Source organism: Bison bison, unplaced genomic scaffold, assembly GCF_000754665.1.
Source record: "Bison bison bison isolate TAMUID 2011002044 unplaced genomic scaffold, Bison_UMD1.0 scf7180017864057, whole genome shotgun sequence".
NCBI lineage: Eukaryota > Metazoa > Chordata > Mammalia > Artiodactyla > Bovidae > Bison > Bison bison.
Genome location: NW_011494629.1, coordinates 4723942 through 4742036, shown reverse-complemented (window position 1 = coordinate 4742036; position 18095 = coordinate 4723942). Strand labels below are relative to the sequence as shown.

At 36.3% G+C, this 18095-nt stretch overlaps 1 protein-coding gene across 4 annotated transcripts in view; it reads left to right on the top strand.

Annotated features, from left to right (window-relative positions):
* LOC104985718 (DNA excision repair protein ERCC-6-like 2) overlaps positions 1-18095 on the top strand; it is a 158752-nt gene that overhangs the window by 10973 nt on the left and 129684 nt on the right. For 3 of the 4 annotated variants that reach the window (XM_010836019.1, XM_010836018.1, XM_010836022.1), the window contains exon 3: positions 7756-7875. In XM_010836019.1, the coding sequence (XP_010834321.1) occupies positions 7756-7875 (120 nt within the window). Of the gene's footprint in view, positions 1-7755; positions 7876-18095 lie in introns of those variants that run through there. The other variant, XM_010836021.1, reaches the window with a different exon arrangement.

Genomic DNA, 18095 nt, shown 5'->3' with positions numbered 1-18095 from the left:
TGTCTATACCTTAATTTAAAAAATACTCTGCCACTGCTTTTGTTGTTGTTCAGTTGCTAAGCTGTGGCCTGCTAAGCCTTCTCCTCCTGTCCTGAATCTTTCCCAGCAATCAGGGTCTTTTCCAGTGAATCACCTCTTTGCATCAGGTGGCCACACTGTTGGAGCTTCAGCCTCAATCCTTCCAGTGAATATTCAGGACTGATTTCCTTTAAGATCAACTGATTTGATCTCTTTGCAATCTAATGGACTCTCGAGAGTCTTCTCTAGCATCACAGTTCAAAAGCATCAGTTCTTCAGTGCTCAGCCTTCTTTATGGTCCAACTCTCACATTCATACATGACTACTGGAAAAGCCATAGCTTTGACTATATAGACCTTTGTTGGCAAAGTAATGTCTCTGCATTTTAATATGCTAAGTTTGTCATAGCTTTCATTCCAAGGAGCAAGCATCTTTTAATTTCATGGCTGCAGTCACTGTCCACAGTGATTTTGGAGCCCAGGAAAAGAAAATCTGTCAGTTTCCACTTCTTCCCCATCTGTTTGCCATGAAGAGATGGGACCTGATACCATGATCTTTGTTTTCTGAATGTTGAGTTTAAGCCAGCTTTTTCACTCTCCTCTTTCATCCTCATCAACAGGCTCTTTAGTTCTTCTTCACTTTCTGCCTTTTGAGTGGTATCATCTGTATATCTGAGGTTGATATTTCTCCTAGCAGTCGTGATTCCAGCTTGTGATTCATCCAGCCCAGCATCCGTTTAATATTTTAAATCCTTTGCTGTCATTTCAACAATCTTCACAGTACCTTCCCTCAAATTAGATTCCATCTCAAGAAATCACTTTCTTTACATAAGTAATATGAAGCACCTCCTCATCCTTTGTGGTTTTCTCATGATATTGTAGCAATTCAGTTACGTCATCAGGCTCTAACTCTAGTTCTTTTGGTATTTGCACCACATCTGTAGTTACCTCCTCCACTGAAGTCTTGAACCATACAAGAATCATCCATGAGGATTGTAATCAACTTCTAAATTCTTGTTAATGTTGATATTTTGACCTCTTTCCATGAATCATGAATTCTTAATGGCATTCAGAATAATAAGACCTTTCCAGAAGGTTTTCAATTTACTTTGCCCAGGTCTGTCAGAGGACTCACTATCTATGGCAGCTATAACCTCATGTAGTATATTTCTTAAATAGACTTGAAAATTGAAATGATTTCTAATCTATGGGCTGGAGAATAGATTTTGTGTTAGCGGATATAAAAGCAACACTGATTTTATTGTACATCTCCACTAGAATTCATGGGTTAACAAGTACATTGTCGATGAGCAGTAATGTTTTGAAAGGAAACTTTTTTTTTCTGAATGGTAGATCTCAACAGTGGGCTTAAAATACTTAGTCAGCTATGTTGTGAACAGATGTGCTGTCATCCAGGCTTTGTTATTTTATCACTAGAGCATAGGTAGAATGGATTTGGGCTTCCCAGGTGGCACTAGTGGTAAAAAACCCACCTACCAATGCAGGAGACTTAAGAGACACAGGTTCAACCCCTGGGTTGGGAAGATCCCCTGGAGGAGGACATGGCAACACACTCCAGTATTCTTCCCTGAAGAATTCCATGGACAGAGGAGCCTGGCAGGCTACAGTCCATAGAGTTGCAAAGAGTCAGAGATGACTGAGGTGACTTAGCACACATGTGCACAGAATAGATTTATCGTCATTCTTAAGGGCCCCAGAGTTTCCAGAATGGTAAATGAGCATTGGCTTCAACTTTAAGTTACCAGCTGCATTAGCCCCTAAGAGGCTCAGCCATTCCTTTGAAGTTTTGAAGCCTGGCATTACTTCTCCTCTCTAGCTATGAAAGTCTTAGATGGCATCTTCTAATATACAGCTATTTTGCCTGTATTAAAAATCTGTCATTTAATATAGCCACCATCATTAATTAGTTAGCTAGATCTAGGTGTTTTGCTGTAGCTTGTGCATTAGCACTTGCTGCTTCACCTTGCAGTTTTATGTTATGGAGATGGCTTACTCTGAAGCATCCTCCCTTCTCTCAGCCTTCATAGAAGTGAAGAGAGCCTTGCTCTAGATTAGGCTTTGGCTTTAAGGGAGTATTGTGGCTTGTTTGATCTTCTATTCAGGTCAATCAAACTTTCCTCTCAATATCAGCTGTAAGGCTGTTTCATTTTCTTGTCATTCATGTGTTCACTGGACTAGCACTTTTCATTACCTTCAAGAACTTCTCCTTTGCATTCACAACTTGGCTGTTTGGTGGGTTTCTTGTTGTTGGTGGCTTTTGACATGCATTCCTCACTGAGCTTAATCATTTTTGTATTTTGATTTAAAGTGAGACATGAGTGACTCTCCCTGTCGCTTGAACCCTTAGAGATAATTATAGGGTATTAACAGGCCTAATTTCAATATTATGTCTTGGAAATGACCAGGCAAAAACTGTTAAAGCTTGGCTGAGAAGTTCTGATTCATCTGCTGTCTTCACCAGACATTGCACCTTCAGATTTCCATTTATTTTAGACTATACAAAATTTTCTTAATTGAAAAAAAATTCAGTTCTCTGTAAGGCTAAAAAAGACACCTGCAATAGTTCATTGCTTTAAAAGGTAAAAAGTTTTGGGAAGACGAATTAAGTTGCCTGAACAATGGCAGAAGGTAGTGGAACAAAATGGTGAATTCATTTTTCAACAAAGTTCTTGGTGAAAATGAAAAAAATATGTCTTTTCTTTTTACTTAAAAACTGAAGGAACTTTTGGACAACCTAATATATATATATATATATAAAACAGAAACACACTCTGAGACATGGAAAATAAACTTATAGTAACCAAAGGGAAATAAGAAGAAGGAGGGACAAAATAGCAATATGGGATTGATTAACAGATACAAACTACTATACATAAAATGGGTTTCTCAGGTGGCACTGGTGGTAAAGAACCTGCCTGTCAATGTAGGAGACTTAAGAGACAGGGGTTCAATCCCTGGATCGGGAAGTTCCTTTGGAGGAGGGCATGGCAACCCATTCGCGTATTCTTGCCTAGAGAATCTCATAGACAGAGGAGCCTGGCAGACTACAGTCCGCAGGGTTGCAAAGAGTCGGACATGACTGAAGCGACTTGGTATGCACACACACATACATACATAAATAAAGCAACAAGGATTTACTGTTTAACACAGAGAAGTCAAGAAATACCTGGAGTAACAGGCAAATTTGGCCTTAGAGTACAGAATGCAGCAGGGCAATGGCTAACAGAGTTTTGCCAAGAGAACGCACGGGTCATTGCAAATACCCTCTTCCAACGACACAAGAGAAGACTCTACACGTGGACATCACCAGATGGTCAATACTGAAATCAGACTGATTATATTCTTTGCAGCCAAAGATGGAGAAGCTCTATACAGTCAGCAAAAACAAGACTGGGAACTGACTGTGGCTCAGATCGTGAACTCCTTATTGCCAAATTCAGACTTAAAGTGAAGAAAGTAGGGAAAACCACTAGACCATTCAGTTATGACCTAAATCAAATCGCTTACAAGTATACAGTGAAAGTGACAAATAGATTCAAGGGCTTAGATCTGAAAGACAGAGTACCTAAAGAACTATGGATGGAGAGTCGTGATTGTACAGGAGGCAGTGATCAAGACCATCCCCAAGAAAAAGAAATGCAAAAAGGCAAAATGGCTGTCTGAGGAGGCCTTACAGATAGCTATGAAAAAGAAGCGAAAGGCAAAGGAGAAAACGAAAGATATACCCATCTGAATGCAGAGTTCCAAAGAATAGCAAGGAGAGATGAGAAAGCCTTCTTCAGTGATCAGGGCAAAGAAATAGAGGAAAACAATAAAATGCGAAAGACTAGAGATCTCTTCAAGAAAATTAGAGATACCAAGGGAACATTTCATGCAAAGATGAGCTCGATAAAGGACAGAAATGGTATGGACCTAACAGAAGCAGAAGATATTAAGAAGAGGTGGCAAGAATACACAGAAGAATTGTACAAAAAAGATCTTCATGACCCAGATAATCACGATGGTATGATCACTCACCTAGAGCCAGACATCCTGGAATGTGAAGTCAAGTGGGCCTTAGAAAGCATCACTATGAACAAAGCTAGTGGGGGTGATGGAATTCCAGTTGAGCTATTTCAAATCCTGAAAGATGATGCCGTGAAAGTGCTGACTCAATATGCCAGCAAATTTGGAAAACTCAGCAGTGGCCACAGGACTGGAAAAGGTCCGTTTTCATTCCAATCCCAAAGAAAGGCAATGCCAAAGAATGCTCAAACTACCACACAATTGCACTCATCTCACACGTTCAAAATTCTCCAAGCCAGGCTTCAGCAATACGTGAACCATGAACTTGCTGATGTTCAAGCTGGTTTTAGAAAAGGCAGAGGAACCAGAGATCAAATTGCCAACATCCGCTGGATCATCGAAAAAGCAAGAGAGTTCCAGAATAACATCTATTTCTGCTTTATTGACTATGCCAAAGCCTTTGACTGTGTGGACCACAATAAACTGTGGAAAATTCTGAAAAAGATGAGCATACCAGACCGCCTGACCTGCCTCTTGAGAAACCTATATGCAGGTCAGGAAGCAACAGTTAGAACTGGACATGGAACAACAGACTGGTTCCAAATAGGAAAAGGAGTACATCAAGGCTGTATACTGTCACCCTGCTTATTTAACTTCTGTGCAGAGTACATCATGAGAAACACTGGGCTGGAAGAAGCACAAGCTGAAATCAAGATTGCCAGGAGAAATATCAATAACCTCAGATGCAGATGACACCACCCTTATGGCAGAAAGTGAAGAGGAACTAAAAAGCCTCATGATGAAATTGAAAGAGGAGAGTGAAAAAGTTGGCTTAAAGCTCAACATTCAGAAAACAAAGATCATGGCATCTGATCCCATCACTTCATGGGAAATAGACGGGGAAACAGTGGAAACAGTGTCAGACTTTATTTTTTTGGGCTCCAAAATCACTGCAGATGGTGACTGCAGCCATGAAATTAAAAGACGCTTACTCCTTGGAAGGAAAGTTATGAGCAACCTAGATAGCATATTCAAAAGCAGAGACATTACTTTGCCAACAAAGGTCCGTCTAGTCAAGGCTGTGGTTTTTCCAGTGGTCATGTATGGATGTGAGAGTTGGACTATGAAGAAAGCTGAGCGCCGAAGAATTGATGCTTTTGAACTGTGGTATTGGAGAAGACTCTTGAGGGTTCCTTGGACTGCAAGGAGATCCACCCAGTCCATTCTAAAGGAGATCAGCCCTGGGTGTTGTTTGGAAGGAATGATGCTAAAGCTGAAACTCCAGTACTTTGGCCACCTCATGCGAAGACTTGACTCATTGGAAAAGACTCTGATTCTGGGAGGGATTGGGGGCAGGAGGAGAAGGGGATGATAGAGGATAAGATGGCTGGATGGCATTACCAACTCGATGGACGTGAGTTTGAGTGAGTTCCGGGAGCTGGTAATGGACAGGGAGGCCTGGCATGCTGCGATTCATGGGGTCGCAGAGAGTCGGACACGACTGAGCGACTGAACTGAACTGAACTTAATAGTTATTTCAGTATGTAAAATTTCTGTTTCTTGTTTCATTGTTGGTAAGTTCTGGTTTTCCATTTCACCTGAAATTTCATAGGTATTAACATAACATTGTTTATTTTGTACTATACATATTTTGTGTGTGTGTTTGCCTGTTATCTTAGTTTCTCTTTTTCTTTTTATCAATTTTCTAGGGAGTTATCACTTTAAAAAATCTTTTCATAGTATGGTCATTTGGCTTTGTCAGTCCTTTTTATTTTATGCTTTTTCATGTTTTATAATTCTATTTTTGTGTATTTAAGTTTTCTTAAAATTTAAATAAAATTTTCATTGAAATAAATTCTGTTATTTTTATAAATTTTTCAGATCTATGGTTAGGTATTTTATTAACAGCTCCTTTTATGTCCTAATGTGTGTCCATATGCATTTAAGTCCATAAGGCATGTATTTAAGTGTATTTCATAAGTTTAATATGTGATTATTACACACTGTTATTCATCTTAAATATTTTCTAATTTCCGTTGTGAATTCTAGTTTAAAATATATTCCTTACTTTTCAAATATTTGGGGATTTTCTATTTTTTAAAATTTCTTATACTGTGACCAAAGAACATAACTGTATGATTTTTGTCTATTGGACGGATTAAGATTTGTTCTATGACTTTCCATATCAATTTTGGTAATTATTTTATGTGTACTTTAAGTATAAAGTATGTTTTGCTATAGTTTACTATCGTCTTTCAGATGTATATTAGGTCAAGTTTGTTTATCATTTTACTAATACATTCTATATCTTTACATTAAGTTATTTCAAAATATATCACTGTGCTTATGAATTTGTCTACTTATTTTGTTTCAGTGCATTTTTTTTCTTTAATAATTAACACTTCTTACAACTTGCAAATGAAATAATTTTTATCAATATCGTGTCCCTCTGTAATTTAGTAATGCTTGATGGCTCAGAGTTTAAAGTGTCTGCCTGGAATGTGGGCAACCTGGGTTCAATCCCTGGGTTTGATCCCTCGGTCGGGAAGATCCCCTGGAGAAAGAAATGGCAACCCACTCCAGTACTCTTGCCTGGAGAATCCCATGGAGGGAGGAGCCTGGTAGACTACAGTCCATGGGGTTGCAAAGAGTAGGACACGACTGAGCGACTTCACTTATCTGATATTAATATAACTATATGAACTTTCTTTGGTTTTTGTTTGCATGATCTATCTTTTTTTTCATTTTTTTCACTTACAATTTTCTCTATGTCTTAGGTTTTTTGTGTGTAAAGCACACATGTTTTGTTTCTGAAAATCTTTTGTCTTTTAATTAAACTATTTAGTCTACTTCCATGTAATTCACATCCATGTAATATCAAATAAAAAATTTAAAATAAATCTAAATAGGTGATTTATTTTAAATTTTTTATTTGATATTGGAGTATAGTTGATTTACGATGTGTTAGTTTCAGGTGTACAGAAAAGTGGTTCAATTATACATTTACATATATCCCTCTAAATATATTTAGATTTAAACCTACTGTTTTACTATATGCTTTTTATTGATTGCATGTCATCTATTCATTTTCATCCTCTTTTTGAATAAATATGTTCATATTATTCTATTATTCTTCCCATAGCAGATTAGTAGTTACACACTTGTATTTTTCTCTAGTGATTACCTTAGGTATTGTAATATGCATCCTTGAGTTACCTATATTTATTGGATACAGAAAAATAGACAAACTTATTAACCAAATATTATTCCCTTAAGGAGTTTGTTTTCTACAAGGAGAAAGGAATGTACATAGTTTATTGTAATAGCCAATAATGAAGAGATAGATTCCATGAATAGAAATACATAAGAAAATATCTCAGCTAATGAGACTGAGAAAGAATTCGTAGAGTGCACAACATTGTAAGTCAACTATACTTCAATAAAATATATCTATTTAAAGAATTATCATGGAAGAGATGGCAGTGTGAGGATTTTTGCTTTATTGCATTCAGTGGTAACTTTTATATTATATTTTTGTTTATTAATGCAAATAAAGAAAACCAATATTAGTGATTCATATTGTTTTTCTTCCTAGCAAATCTATTTGTACACACTCATATTCTCCCTAATTGAGTAGCTGTTCATGTGAGTCATAAAATTTTGTCCATCACAATACACAGTGATTAAAACTGTTGGATTTTTTCCTCCCTAGGTTATTTCATTTTTAGCTGCAGTTTTGGGTAAAAAGGGAACTCGTGAAGATATTGAAAATAACATGCCAGAGTTTTTACTGAGAAATATGAAAAAGGATCCCCCTTCTACAGCAAAAAAGGTAAGATATCTAGAAATGTAAACTTTATGAAGCTGGTATTGCAAAGGTGTATAGAAACTTTGAAACATTACACATTATAGTATAAATTTAAAACGAATTTATAGACACTAAATGTTTGTTTTATAAACCTAATTTCTGAAGGATTACCAGTTTCATCCTTAAATTAGATTTGATTTACTCTCAAAATAGTAAAATATAGTTTGTTTGAATTTTGGGGAAGCTTTCAATCTTTTGCTTGTCAAAATTTTCAGTTAATTTGATTAATTTGTTAAATTTCCATGAATGTGTATGTAAAGTTAATTGAAGTCCATTGTATTGTTTTATTTATTTGAGAATGAAAAACAGACAGTTGTAGATATTTCTATCAAAGTTATGTCCTGATGAAGTTGCTTAGCAAAATAACCACTTCCTGAAAATATGAAACAAATCTTCCCTGAACAAGGGCCATTGAGGTTGGAGTCAGAAGAGCTAAGATCTAGGCTTGTCTGTCCGTGACCATGTGACTGTTAATGCTATTCATAACCATTCTTAAGCTTTCTCCTTTGTAAATATACATTTATGAATATCTTATACATAATTCTTAAAAAAAAATAAGAGATTTCTTAAAAAAAAAAAAAGAAATCCACAAAAAAGGTGTATTGTAGGTATGTGTGCAGTTTCCTGGGTGACTCAGTGGTAAAGAATCCACTTGCCAGTGCAGGAGACAGGGGAGATGTGAGTTCAGTCCGTGGGTCAGGAAGATCCCCTGGAGTAGGAAATGGCAACCTGCTCCAGTATTCTTGCCTGGAAAACTCTGGACAGAGGAGCTCAATGGGCTATCGTCCACAGAATCGCAAAGAGTTGAACATGACTGTGCAACTGAGCTTGTGAGCGTGCATGCGCACGCACGCACACACAGACACAGAGGTATGTGTCTGACTTTTGTCCTCAGCATCCAGGAAACTGGATAAAAATAAAGTTGAAGTGATTTCATGAAATCCTTATCTTGTTATGGTAATAAACTACTTTCTACAAGTTGTAAAACCGTATCTTTTATATAATTCTCATACATAGAATTTCTGAGAAGGTCTTGTCTATAGACTCTTGTCTATAATTTGGGGCATTTCAGTGTAAAATTTTGAGAAGCTTTGGCCTAAGGTATTATTAGTAATAATTATAGTTACTTTAAATTTCCTATTATTTTCAGTAGCATAAACACATTCTTAGTGTCAAATTTAATTTGACCCTAATGAAACATTATAATTCTTAATGTGTTTTAAGTTTTCAAGAGTTCAAGTACAGTTTTTCACTTTGTTTTCATATTGATTTGAGTATGTTGAACCATCCTTGTATCCCTGGAATAAATCGCACTTGATGGTGTATGATCCTTTTAATGTATTGTTGAATTTAGTTTGCTAATATTTCATTGAAGATTTTTTGCATTTATGTTCATTGGGCATATTAGCCTGTTTTCCTTTCTTGTGGTATCCTTATCTGGTTTTGGTATCAGGATAATGCTGGCTTTGTGAATGAGTTTGGAAGCATCATCTCCTTTTTGTTGTTGTTGTTGGAAGAATTTGCAAAGAACTGGTTTTATTTGGTAGAATTTACCAGCAAAGGTGTTTGGTCCTAGATTTTTGTTGTTTGGAGGTATTGGTTACTGATTGAATCTTCATACCAGTAATTCTTCTGTTCAAATTTTCTGTTTCTTCATGATTCAGTCTTGGTAGGTTGTATGTTTATAGGAATTTGTTTCTACCTACCATTTATTCTGGTTTATCTGATTTGTTGGTATATAATTATGCAGAGTAATTTTTATTATTCTTTATATTTCTGGGTTATTATTTGTAATATGTCCTTCATTCTAATTATATTTATTTGAATCTTCTCTCTTTTTCTTAGTCTAAAGGTGTCAGTTTTGTCAGTATCTTTAAAAAAAAAAAAAACAGCCCTTAGCTTTATTCATCTTTTGTATTATCTACTCTCTATTTCATTTATACTTTCTGATTTTTTGTTATTTCTTGCCCTTTACTAACTTTGAGCTTAATTTGTTCTTTTTCTAAATTCTTGAGGTGTAAATTTTAGTTGTTTATATGATATCTTTGTGTGTGTGTGTGTGTGTAGGCACTTATCACTGTATACTTCCCTCTCATAACTCCTTTGGCTGTGTGTCCCATACGTTTTGGTATGTTCTATTTCAGTTTTCATTTGTCTTAGGTATTTTTAATTTCATTTTTTATTTCTTCTTCAACCCACTGTTTGTTGAGGAGCATTTTATTTGTGAATTTTTTAGTTTTCCCCTTTGATTGATTTTATACCATTGAGGTCAAATAAGATGTTTAATATGATTTTAGTTCTCTAAAGTTTATTAAGATTTGTCTTGTGTTCTAATATTTTGTTTATCCTGGAGAATGTTCCATATGTGCTTGGGAAGAATATGTATTCTGCTATTGTTAGATGTATCTTGTATGTGTCCTTAGGTCAGTCTGATCCAAGCATAGTTTAGGTTCAGTGTTCCTCTCTGAGTGATCCATAGTTGAAGGTGAAGTGTTGAAGTCGCTTATTGCTGACCTTTTTTTCTCTTCAGGTCTGTTAATAATTTGCCTTATATATTTAGATATTCTGATATTGGGTGTATAAATATAGTTGTTACATCCTCTTAAATTGACTCTTTGTCAATTCAAGCACTCTTCTTACAGTGCTTGGGTTAAAGCCTATTTTGTATGACATAAAAGAGCTATGCCTGCTTTTTTTTGGTTTCCATTTGCATGGAATATCATTTTCCATTCACTCATCTTCAGTCTATATGTGTCTTTAAAGCTGAAGTGAATCTCTTGTAGGTAGTATATATTTGGGTTTTTTTTTTTTTTAATCTAATCAACCACACTGTCTTTTAGTTGGATAATTTAATCTAGTTACATTTAACATGCCATTACTTTGCATGACCCAGTCCTTCCAACTGCCTGTTCTTTGTTGAGCTTAAATTATTGTTTTATCTTGTTGGTTGTTGTTGTATTTAGGTTTCTTCTAGGAAAATTCACTTTGTGGGTTTTTTTTTTTTTGGGTAGGGAGGAGTTTTCTTTTACATAGGTAAAGGATGAGTTCCTCAGGTCCTCAAATATGTCTTCAAAAATGTTATGAAGGGTATTTGGTAGTGCCCTTCCAAGCATTTTACCTATATTAGATATATATTTTTATATTCTTTTGTTTTAATGACATCAGTAAATGAATTTAGTTGGTCATTAGAACTGAAATTCTGTAAAGAAGGGTTTTGATGAGATTAGCAGTTATATCCTACAATATCCCCCCGAAGCCTATGTGAACAACAATTATAATTTTGTGTGATGAAATTTATGAAAGATAAATTTGTTTTGATTGACTTAAAACTTTGTGCATTTTTAAAACATAGTCTATGAAATAGCTGGAAGAGAAATAAATTTCCTTGTATTTATTATGCTCATGCCAAAATTGCAGTGGAATCCTGAAAAATTAATGCTAGAACCATTTTAAAATATCCTTTTAATGAATTTAAATGTTATCAGTTAAGGAGTGATGAGTTTGACTTATGTATGTGTGTTACATGATACATCTTACATATATTTTTAACATTTTCAAGGGTGAATAAATCATCCAAGAATGTGTGAAATAAAGATTTTGTGCCAAGAATAAATTCCTAGAGGAAAAGATACAAACTTTGCATTTCAAATACTAATTCTTGGAACGATTATTTAGATTTAGGCTCTTAAGATTGAAATTCAGTCTTTATGAAGATGAATCAAATACTACTGTCTTGTTTGGCAAAACTTTAAAAATACTACCATCTTGTATGGTAAAAGTTTAGTCATTCTATATACAATTCATAATCAGATTAAGGCAGAGAAGGATGATTTTTCTAGCAATCATAATACCAGAATCAGCTGCAATTTCATTGGTGATTAGACAAAAAATTTTTCCAGTATTTTGCATACTATACACTATTTCTTTAGTTTATCGTCTTGCAAATGATGCTACTTGTTTGATTTTCTGCTGTTATAGTCTTCATATACTTTGGATATTAACCCCTTGTTATATACATGATCTGCAAATATTTTCTTCCATTCAGTAGGTTTCATTTTCATTTTGTTGATTTCCTTTGCTGGGAAGCTTTTTGGCTTGATAGAGTCCTGCTTTTTTGTTTTTGCTTTTGGTGTTAATTCAAAAAAATCATTGTCAAGATGTTAAAGGGCTTACAGCCTATGTTTTCCTCAGAAGTTCTATGGTTTCAGGTCTTAGTTTCAAATCTTCAATCCATTTTGAGTTCATTTTTGTGTGTGGTATAAGATAGTAGCCCAGTTTCATTCTTTTGCATGTGGTATCCTGTTTTTTCAGCAGCATTTATTGATTTCTTAACAATATTTATTCGTCCATGAGCATGGATTTTCTTTCCACTTATCTATGACATTAAAAATTTTTTAATCAATATCTCGTAGTTTTCAGTATACAAGTCTTATATTTGTTTAAATTTTCCTAGTTGTTTTATTCTTTTTGATATAATTACAAATGGGATTGTTTGCTTAATTTCTCTTTCTAATAGTTTGTTGTTAGTATATAAAAATAAAATAAATTTTTTGTATTGGATTGAATATCCTCTAACTTTGCTCAGTTTTTCTATCAGTTTTTTCACTTTTCTGGTGGAGTGTTTAGGGTTTTCTACATATTTCTATGTCATTGGCAAATAGCAACAATTTACTTCCTTTCTAGTTTGGATTTGTTCCCCCTCTTGCTAGGACTTTCAGTGCTATGGGAATAAAAGCTGTAGAAGTGGACATCTCTGTTTCTTTGCTTTGTCTCACATGCAACGTTTTCAATTCTCACCATTGAGTATGATCTTACTTGTGTACTGGTTATATATAGCCTTTATTGATGCATGTTCCCTCTATACCAAATTTGTTGAGTTTTTATCATAAACGGATGTTGAATTTCCTCAAATGCTTTTTCTGCTCCATTGAAATGACTATATGATTTTTATTCTTCATTTTGTCACTGTGTTGTAACATGTGATTGATTTGAATATGTGGAATCATCCTTGCATCCCTGGAATACATCTCACTTGTCCAAAGTATAAGGTCATTTTGATGTACTGTTGGATTTAGTTTGCTAATATGTCACTGAGGATTTTTGTATTTATGTTCATCAGGGAGATAGCCTATAATTTTCCTTTCTTGTGGTATCCTGATTGATCTTGGTATCAGACCTCATAAAGTAAGTTTGAAAGCATGTCAGGGTCTTGCATTTTTTTGAAGAGTTTGACAAGTATTGGTGTTAATTCTTTGTTGAATGTTTGGCAGGTTTTACCAGTGAAGCTGCCTGTTCCTGAACTTTTATTTGGAGGTTTTTGGTTACTGATTCAATTTCCTTACTTGGAGCTGTTGTGTTCACGTTTTCTATTTCTTAGAAATAAAAAAAAAATAGAAAACTGAATTACTAAGATCAGTCTTAGTGGGCTGTATGTTTCTAAGAGTGATACATGATAAATTTCATCTAGTTGTCCAGTTTGTTGGTATAAAATGATTCATAGTAGTCTCTTATAATCCTTTCTATATCTGTGGTATCTGCTTTATTAAGAAGAGGTGGCAAGAATACACAGAAGAACTATACAAAAAAGATCTTCACGACTCAGATAATCACAATGGTGTGATTACTCACGTAAAGCCAGAGATCCTGGAATGTGCCTAAGTGTGCCTTAGGAAGCATCACTACGAACAAAGCTAGTGGAGGTGATGGAATTCCAGTTGAGCTATTTCAAATCCTAAAAGATGATGCTGTGAAAGTGCTGCACTCAATATATCAGCAAATTTGGAAAACTCAGCAGTGGCCATAGGACTGGAAAAGGTCAGTTTTTATTCCAATCCCAAAGAAAGGCAATGCCAAAGAATGCTCAAACTACTGCACAACTGCACTCATCTCACACACTAGTAAAGTAATGCTTAAAATTCTCCAAGCCAGACTTCAGCAATATGTGAACCGTGAACTTCCAGATGTTCAAGCTGGATTTAGAAAAGGCAGAGGAACCAGAGATCAAATTGCCAACATCCGCTGGATCATTGAAAAAAGCAAGAGAGTTCCAGAAAAACATCTATTTCTGCTTTATTGACTATGCCAAAGCCTTTGACTGTGTGGATCACAATTAACTGGAAAATTCTGGAAGAGATGGGAATACCAGACCACCTGACCTGCCTCTTGAGAAACCTGTGTGCAAGTCAGGAAACAACAGTTAGAACTAGACATGAAACAACAGACTGGTTCCAAATAGGAAAAGGAGTACGTCAAGACTGTATATTGTCACCCTGCTTATTTAACTTATATGCAGAGTACATCATGAGAAACGCTGGGTTGAAGGAAGCACAAACTGGAATCAAGATTTCCAGGAGAAATATCAATATCCTCAGATATGCAGATGACACCACCCTTACGGCAGAAAGTAAAGAATGAAGGAGCCTCTTGATGAAAGTGAAAGAGAAGAGTGAAAAAGTTGGCTTAAAGCTCAACATTCAGAAAACTAAGAACATGGCATCCGGTCCCATCACTTCATGGCAGATAGATGGGGAAACAGTGGAAACAGTAGCTTACTATTTTTTTTGGGTTCCAAAATCACTGCAAATGGTGACTGCAGCCATTAAATTAAAAGACGCTTACTCTTTGGAAGAAAAGTTCTGACCAACCTAGACAGCATATTAAGAAGCAGAGGCATTACTTTGTCAACAAAGGTCTATCTAGTTAAGGCTATGGTTTTTCCTGTGGTTATGTATGGATGTGAGTGTTGGACTATAAAGAAAGCTGAGCACCGAAGAATTGATGCTTTTGAACTGTGGTGTTGGAGAAGATTCTTGAGAGTCTCTTGGACTGCAAGGAGATCCAACCAGTCCATCCTAAGGGAGATCAGCCCTGGGTGTTCATTGGAAGGACTGATGTTGAAGTTGAAACTCCAATACTTTGGTCTCCTGATGCGAAGAGCTGACTCATTTGAAAAGACCCTGATGCTGGGAAAGACTGAAGGTGGGAGGAGAAAGGGATGACAGAGGATGAGATGGTTGGATGGCGTCACTGACTTAATGGACATGAGTCTGGGTGAACTCCGGGAGTTGGTGATGGACAGGGTGGCCTGGCATGCTGCAGTTCATGGGGTCACAAAGAGTTGGACATGACTGAGCGACTGAACTGAACTGATCCGCTTTAAGTTCTCTTTTATTTCTGATTTTATTTGTTTGAGCCTTCTTTCTTTCTTTCTTTTATATCTAACTAAAGGTTTTCTAATTTTGTTTGTATTGGCAAAGAATCAGCTTTTGGTTTTATTAACCTTGTCTGTTGCCTTGCTAGTCTCTATTTCATTTATTTCCTCTCTGATGTTTATTATTTCCCTCGTTCTACTAACTTTGGGCTTTGTTTTGTAGTGTGTGTTTCTCTAGTTCCTTAAGGTATAGAGTTTGGTTGCATATTTGAAAATTTTATTTCTTGAGGTAGTTGTATATCACTGAACTTTCCTCATAGAGTTGCTCATAGAATTGAGCAGTCCTCGTAGAATTGATGTCTAGTTTCATACCATTGTCATCAGGAAATGTGTTTGACATGATTTCACCCTTCATAAATATATTAGGACTTTTGTGTGGCTTAACATATGATGTTTCTGGAGAATGTCCCATGTGAATTTAAGAATATATTATGCTACTTTTGGAATGTTCAGTATGTAAGTTTTAAGTCAGTCTGGTCTGAGTCATTTAAGGTGCCGCATGTATTTATAGATTTGACTTTCTTAATTCTTGAATATTCTCAGTAGTTGATTTACTATTCATTTATTTGCTTTATTTATGTTTTCTTCAAATAGTTATAATTTTACTCGTCATTTCCATTCTCATGTTTTGTTTATTCTGTTTTCAGTCAGTTCAGTCACTCAGTTGTTTCTGACTCTTTGTGACCCCATGGACTGCAGCACGCCAGGTCTCCCTGTCCATCACCAGCTCCCGAAATTTACTCAAACTCATGTCCATTGAGTCGGTGATGCCATCCAACCATCTCATCCTCTTGTCATCCCCTTCTCCTCTCACCTTCGGTCTTTCCCAGCATCAGGGTCTTTTCAAATGAGTCAGTTCTTTGTATCAGCTGGCCAGTATTAGAGTTTCAGCTTTAGCATCATTCCTTCCAATGAATATTCAGGACTGATTTCCTTTACGATTGACTGACTGGATCTCCTTGCAGTCCAAGTGACTCACTCTCAAGAGTCTTCTCCAACACCACAGTTCAAAAGCATCAATTCTTTGGTGCTCAGCTTGCTTTATAGTCCAACTCTCACATCCATACATGACTACTGGAAAAACCATAGCTTTGACAGGATGGACCATTGTTGGCAAAGTAATGTCTCTGCTTTTTAATATTCTGTCTAGGTTGGTCATAGCCTTTCTTCCAGGGAGCAAGCATCTTTTAATTTCATGGCTGCAGTCACCATCTGCAGTGATTTTGGAGCCCAGAAAAATAAAGTCAGCCACTGTTTCCACTGTTACCCCATATTTGCAATGAAGTAATGGGACCATATGCCTTGATCTTAGTTTTCTGAAAGTTGAGTTTTAAGCCAACTTTTTTACTCTCCTCTTTCACTTTCATCAAGAGGCTCTTTAGTTCTTCTTTACTTTCTGCCATAAGAGTGGTATCATATGTATATCAGAGGTTTTTGATATTTCTCCCAGGAATCTTGATTCCAGCTTGTGCTTCATCCAGTCCATCGTTTCTCATGATGTACTCTGCATAGAAGTTAAATAAGCAGGGTGACAATATACAGCCTTGACGTACTCCTTTTCCTATTTAGAACCAGCCTGTTGTTCCATGTCCAGTTCTATCTAATGCTTCCTGACCTGCATACAGGTTTCTCAAGAGGCAGATACTCCCATCTCTTTAAGAAGTTTCCACAGTTTGTTGTTGTTGTGTTTAATTGGAAGTAATTTTACTTGTCATTTCCATTCTCATGTTTTGATTATTCTGTTTAATGAAACAGTTGATAGTTATTGTTTTGCTAACCATTGATCTGCACAGTATGAAATTGATCTGATATCCATCTGTAACTTGCCACTTTGTTGGAATGTTTGTCAAATTTTAAAGGGGACGACAGAGGATGGGATGGATGGATGGCATCACTGACTCAATGGACGTGAGTCTCAGTGAACTCCCGGAGTTGGTGATAGACACGGAGGCCTGGAGTGCTGCGATTCGTGGGGTCGCAGAGAGTCGGCTGATCTGATCTGATTATGCTCCTTTTCTAAAAAGGATTCAGAAAGGCTCCTAGAATAGATTCTCAACTTAAATTTCCATATATTAAATCACCAGAATATACCAAGGGAAAGATTATGCTTAGTTAGCATGTAAATTAATTAGATTTGACATTTTTGAAAGAAGTAGGCTATATGCTTTAGAACTTTGAGTTAAGTAATAAAAATTCCAATTTTATGGACTGTAAGTTCTCTCAATAAGGGTAATTTTATTTTTCAGTTTGATGTATCACTTCCTCCAGTATGAAATTTTTACTTTGGCTTTCATGCTTGGTCATTGTCCTCTGAATATACAGTCCTCTTCCTACCTTGCCATTGACACATGCCTTCATTCATTAATTTATTTATCAACTGAACACCCTTGTTTTCTAAGCACAGCACAAAGTACTGTAGTTCAGTTAAGTTCAGTTCAGTCGCTCAGTCGTGTCCGACTCTTCGCGACCCCATGAATTGCAGCATGCCAGGCCTCCCTGTCCACCACCAACTCCCAGAGTTCACCCAGACCCATGTCCATCGAGTCAGTGATGCCATTCAGCCATCTCATCCTCTGCCGTCCCCTTCTCCTCCTGCCCCCAATCCCTCCCAGCATCAGAGTCTTTTCCAATGAGTCAACTCTTCGCATGAGGTGGCCAAAGTACTGGAGTTTCAGCTTCAGCATCATTCCCTCCAAAGAAATTCCAGGGCTGATCTCCTTTAGAATGGACTGGTTGGATCTCCTTGCAGTCCAAGGGACTCTCAAGAGTCTTCTCCAACACCACAGTTCAAAAGCATCAATTCTTCGGCACTCAGCTTTCTCCACAGTCCAACTCTACATCCATACATGACCACAGGAAAAACCATAGCCTTGACTAGACGGACCTTTGTTGGCAAAGTAATGTCTTTGCTTTTCAATATGCTATCTAGGTTGGTCATAACTTTCCTTCCAAAGAGTAAGCATCTTTTAATTTC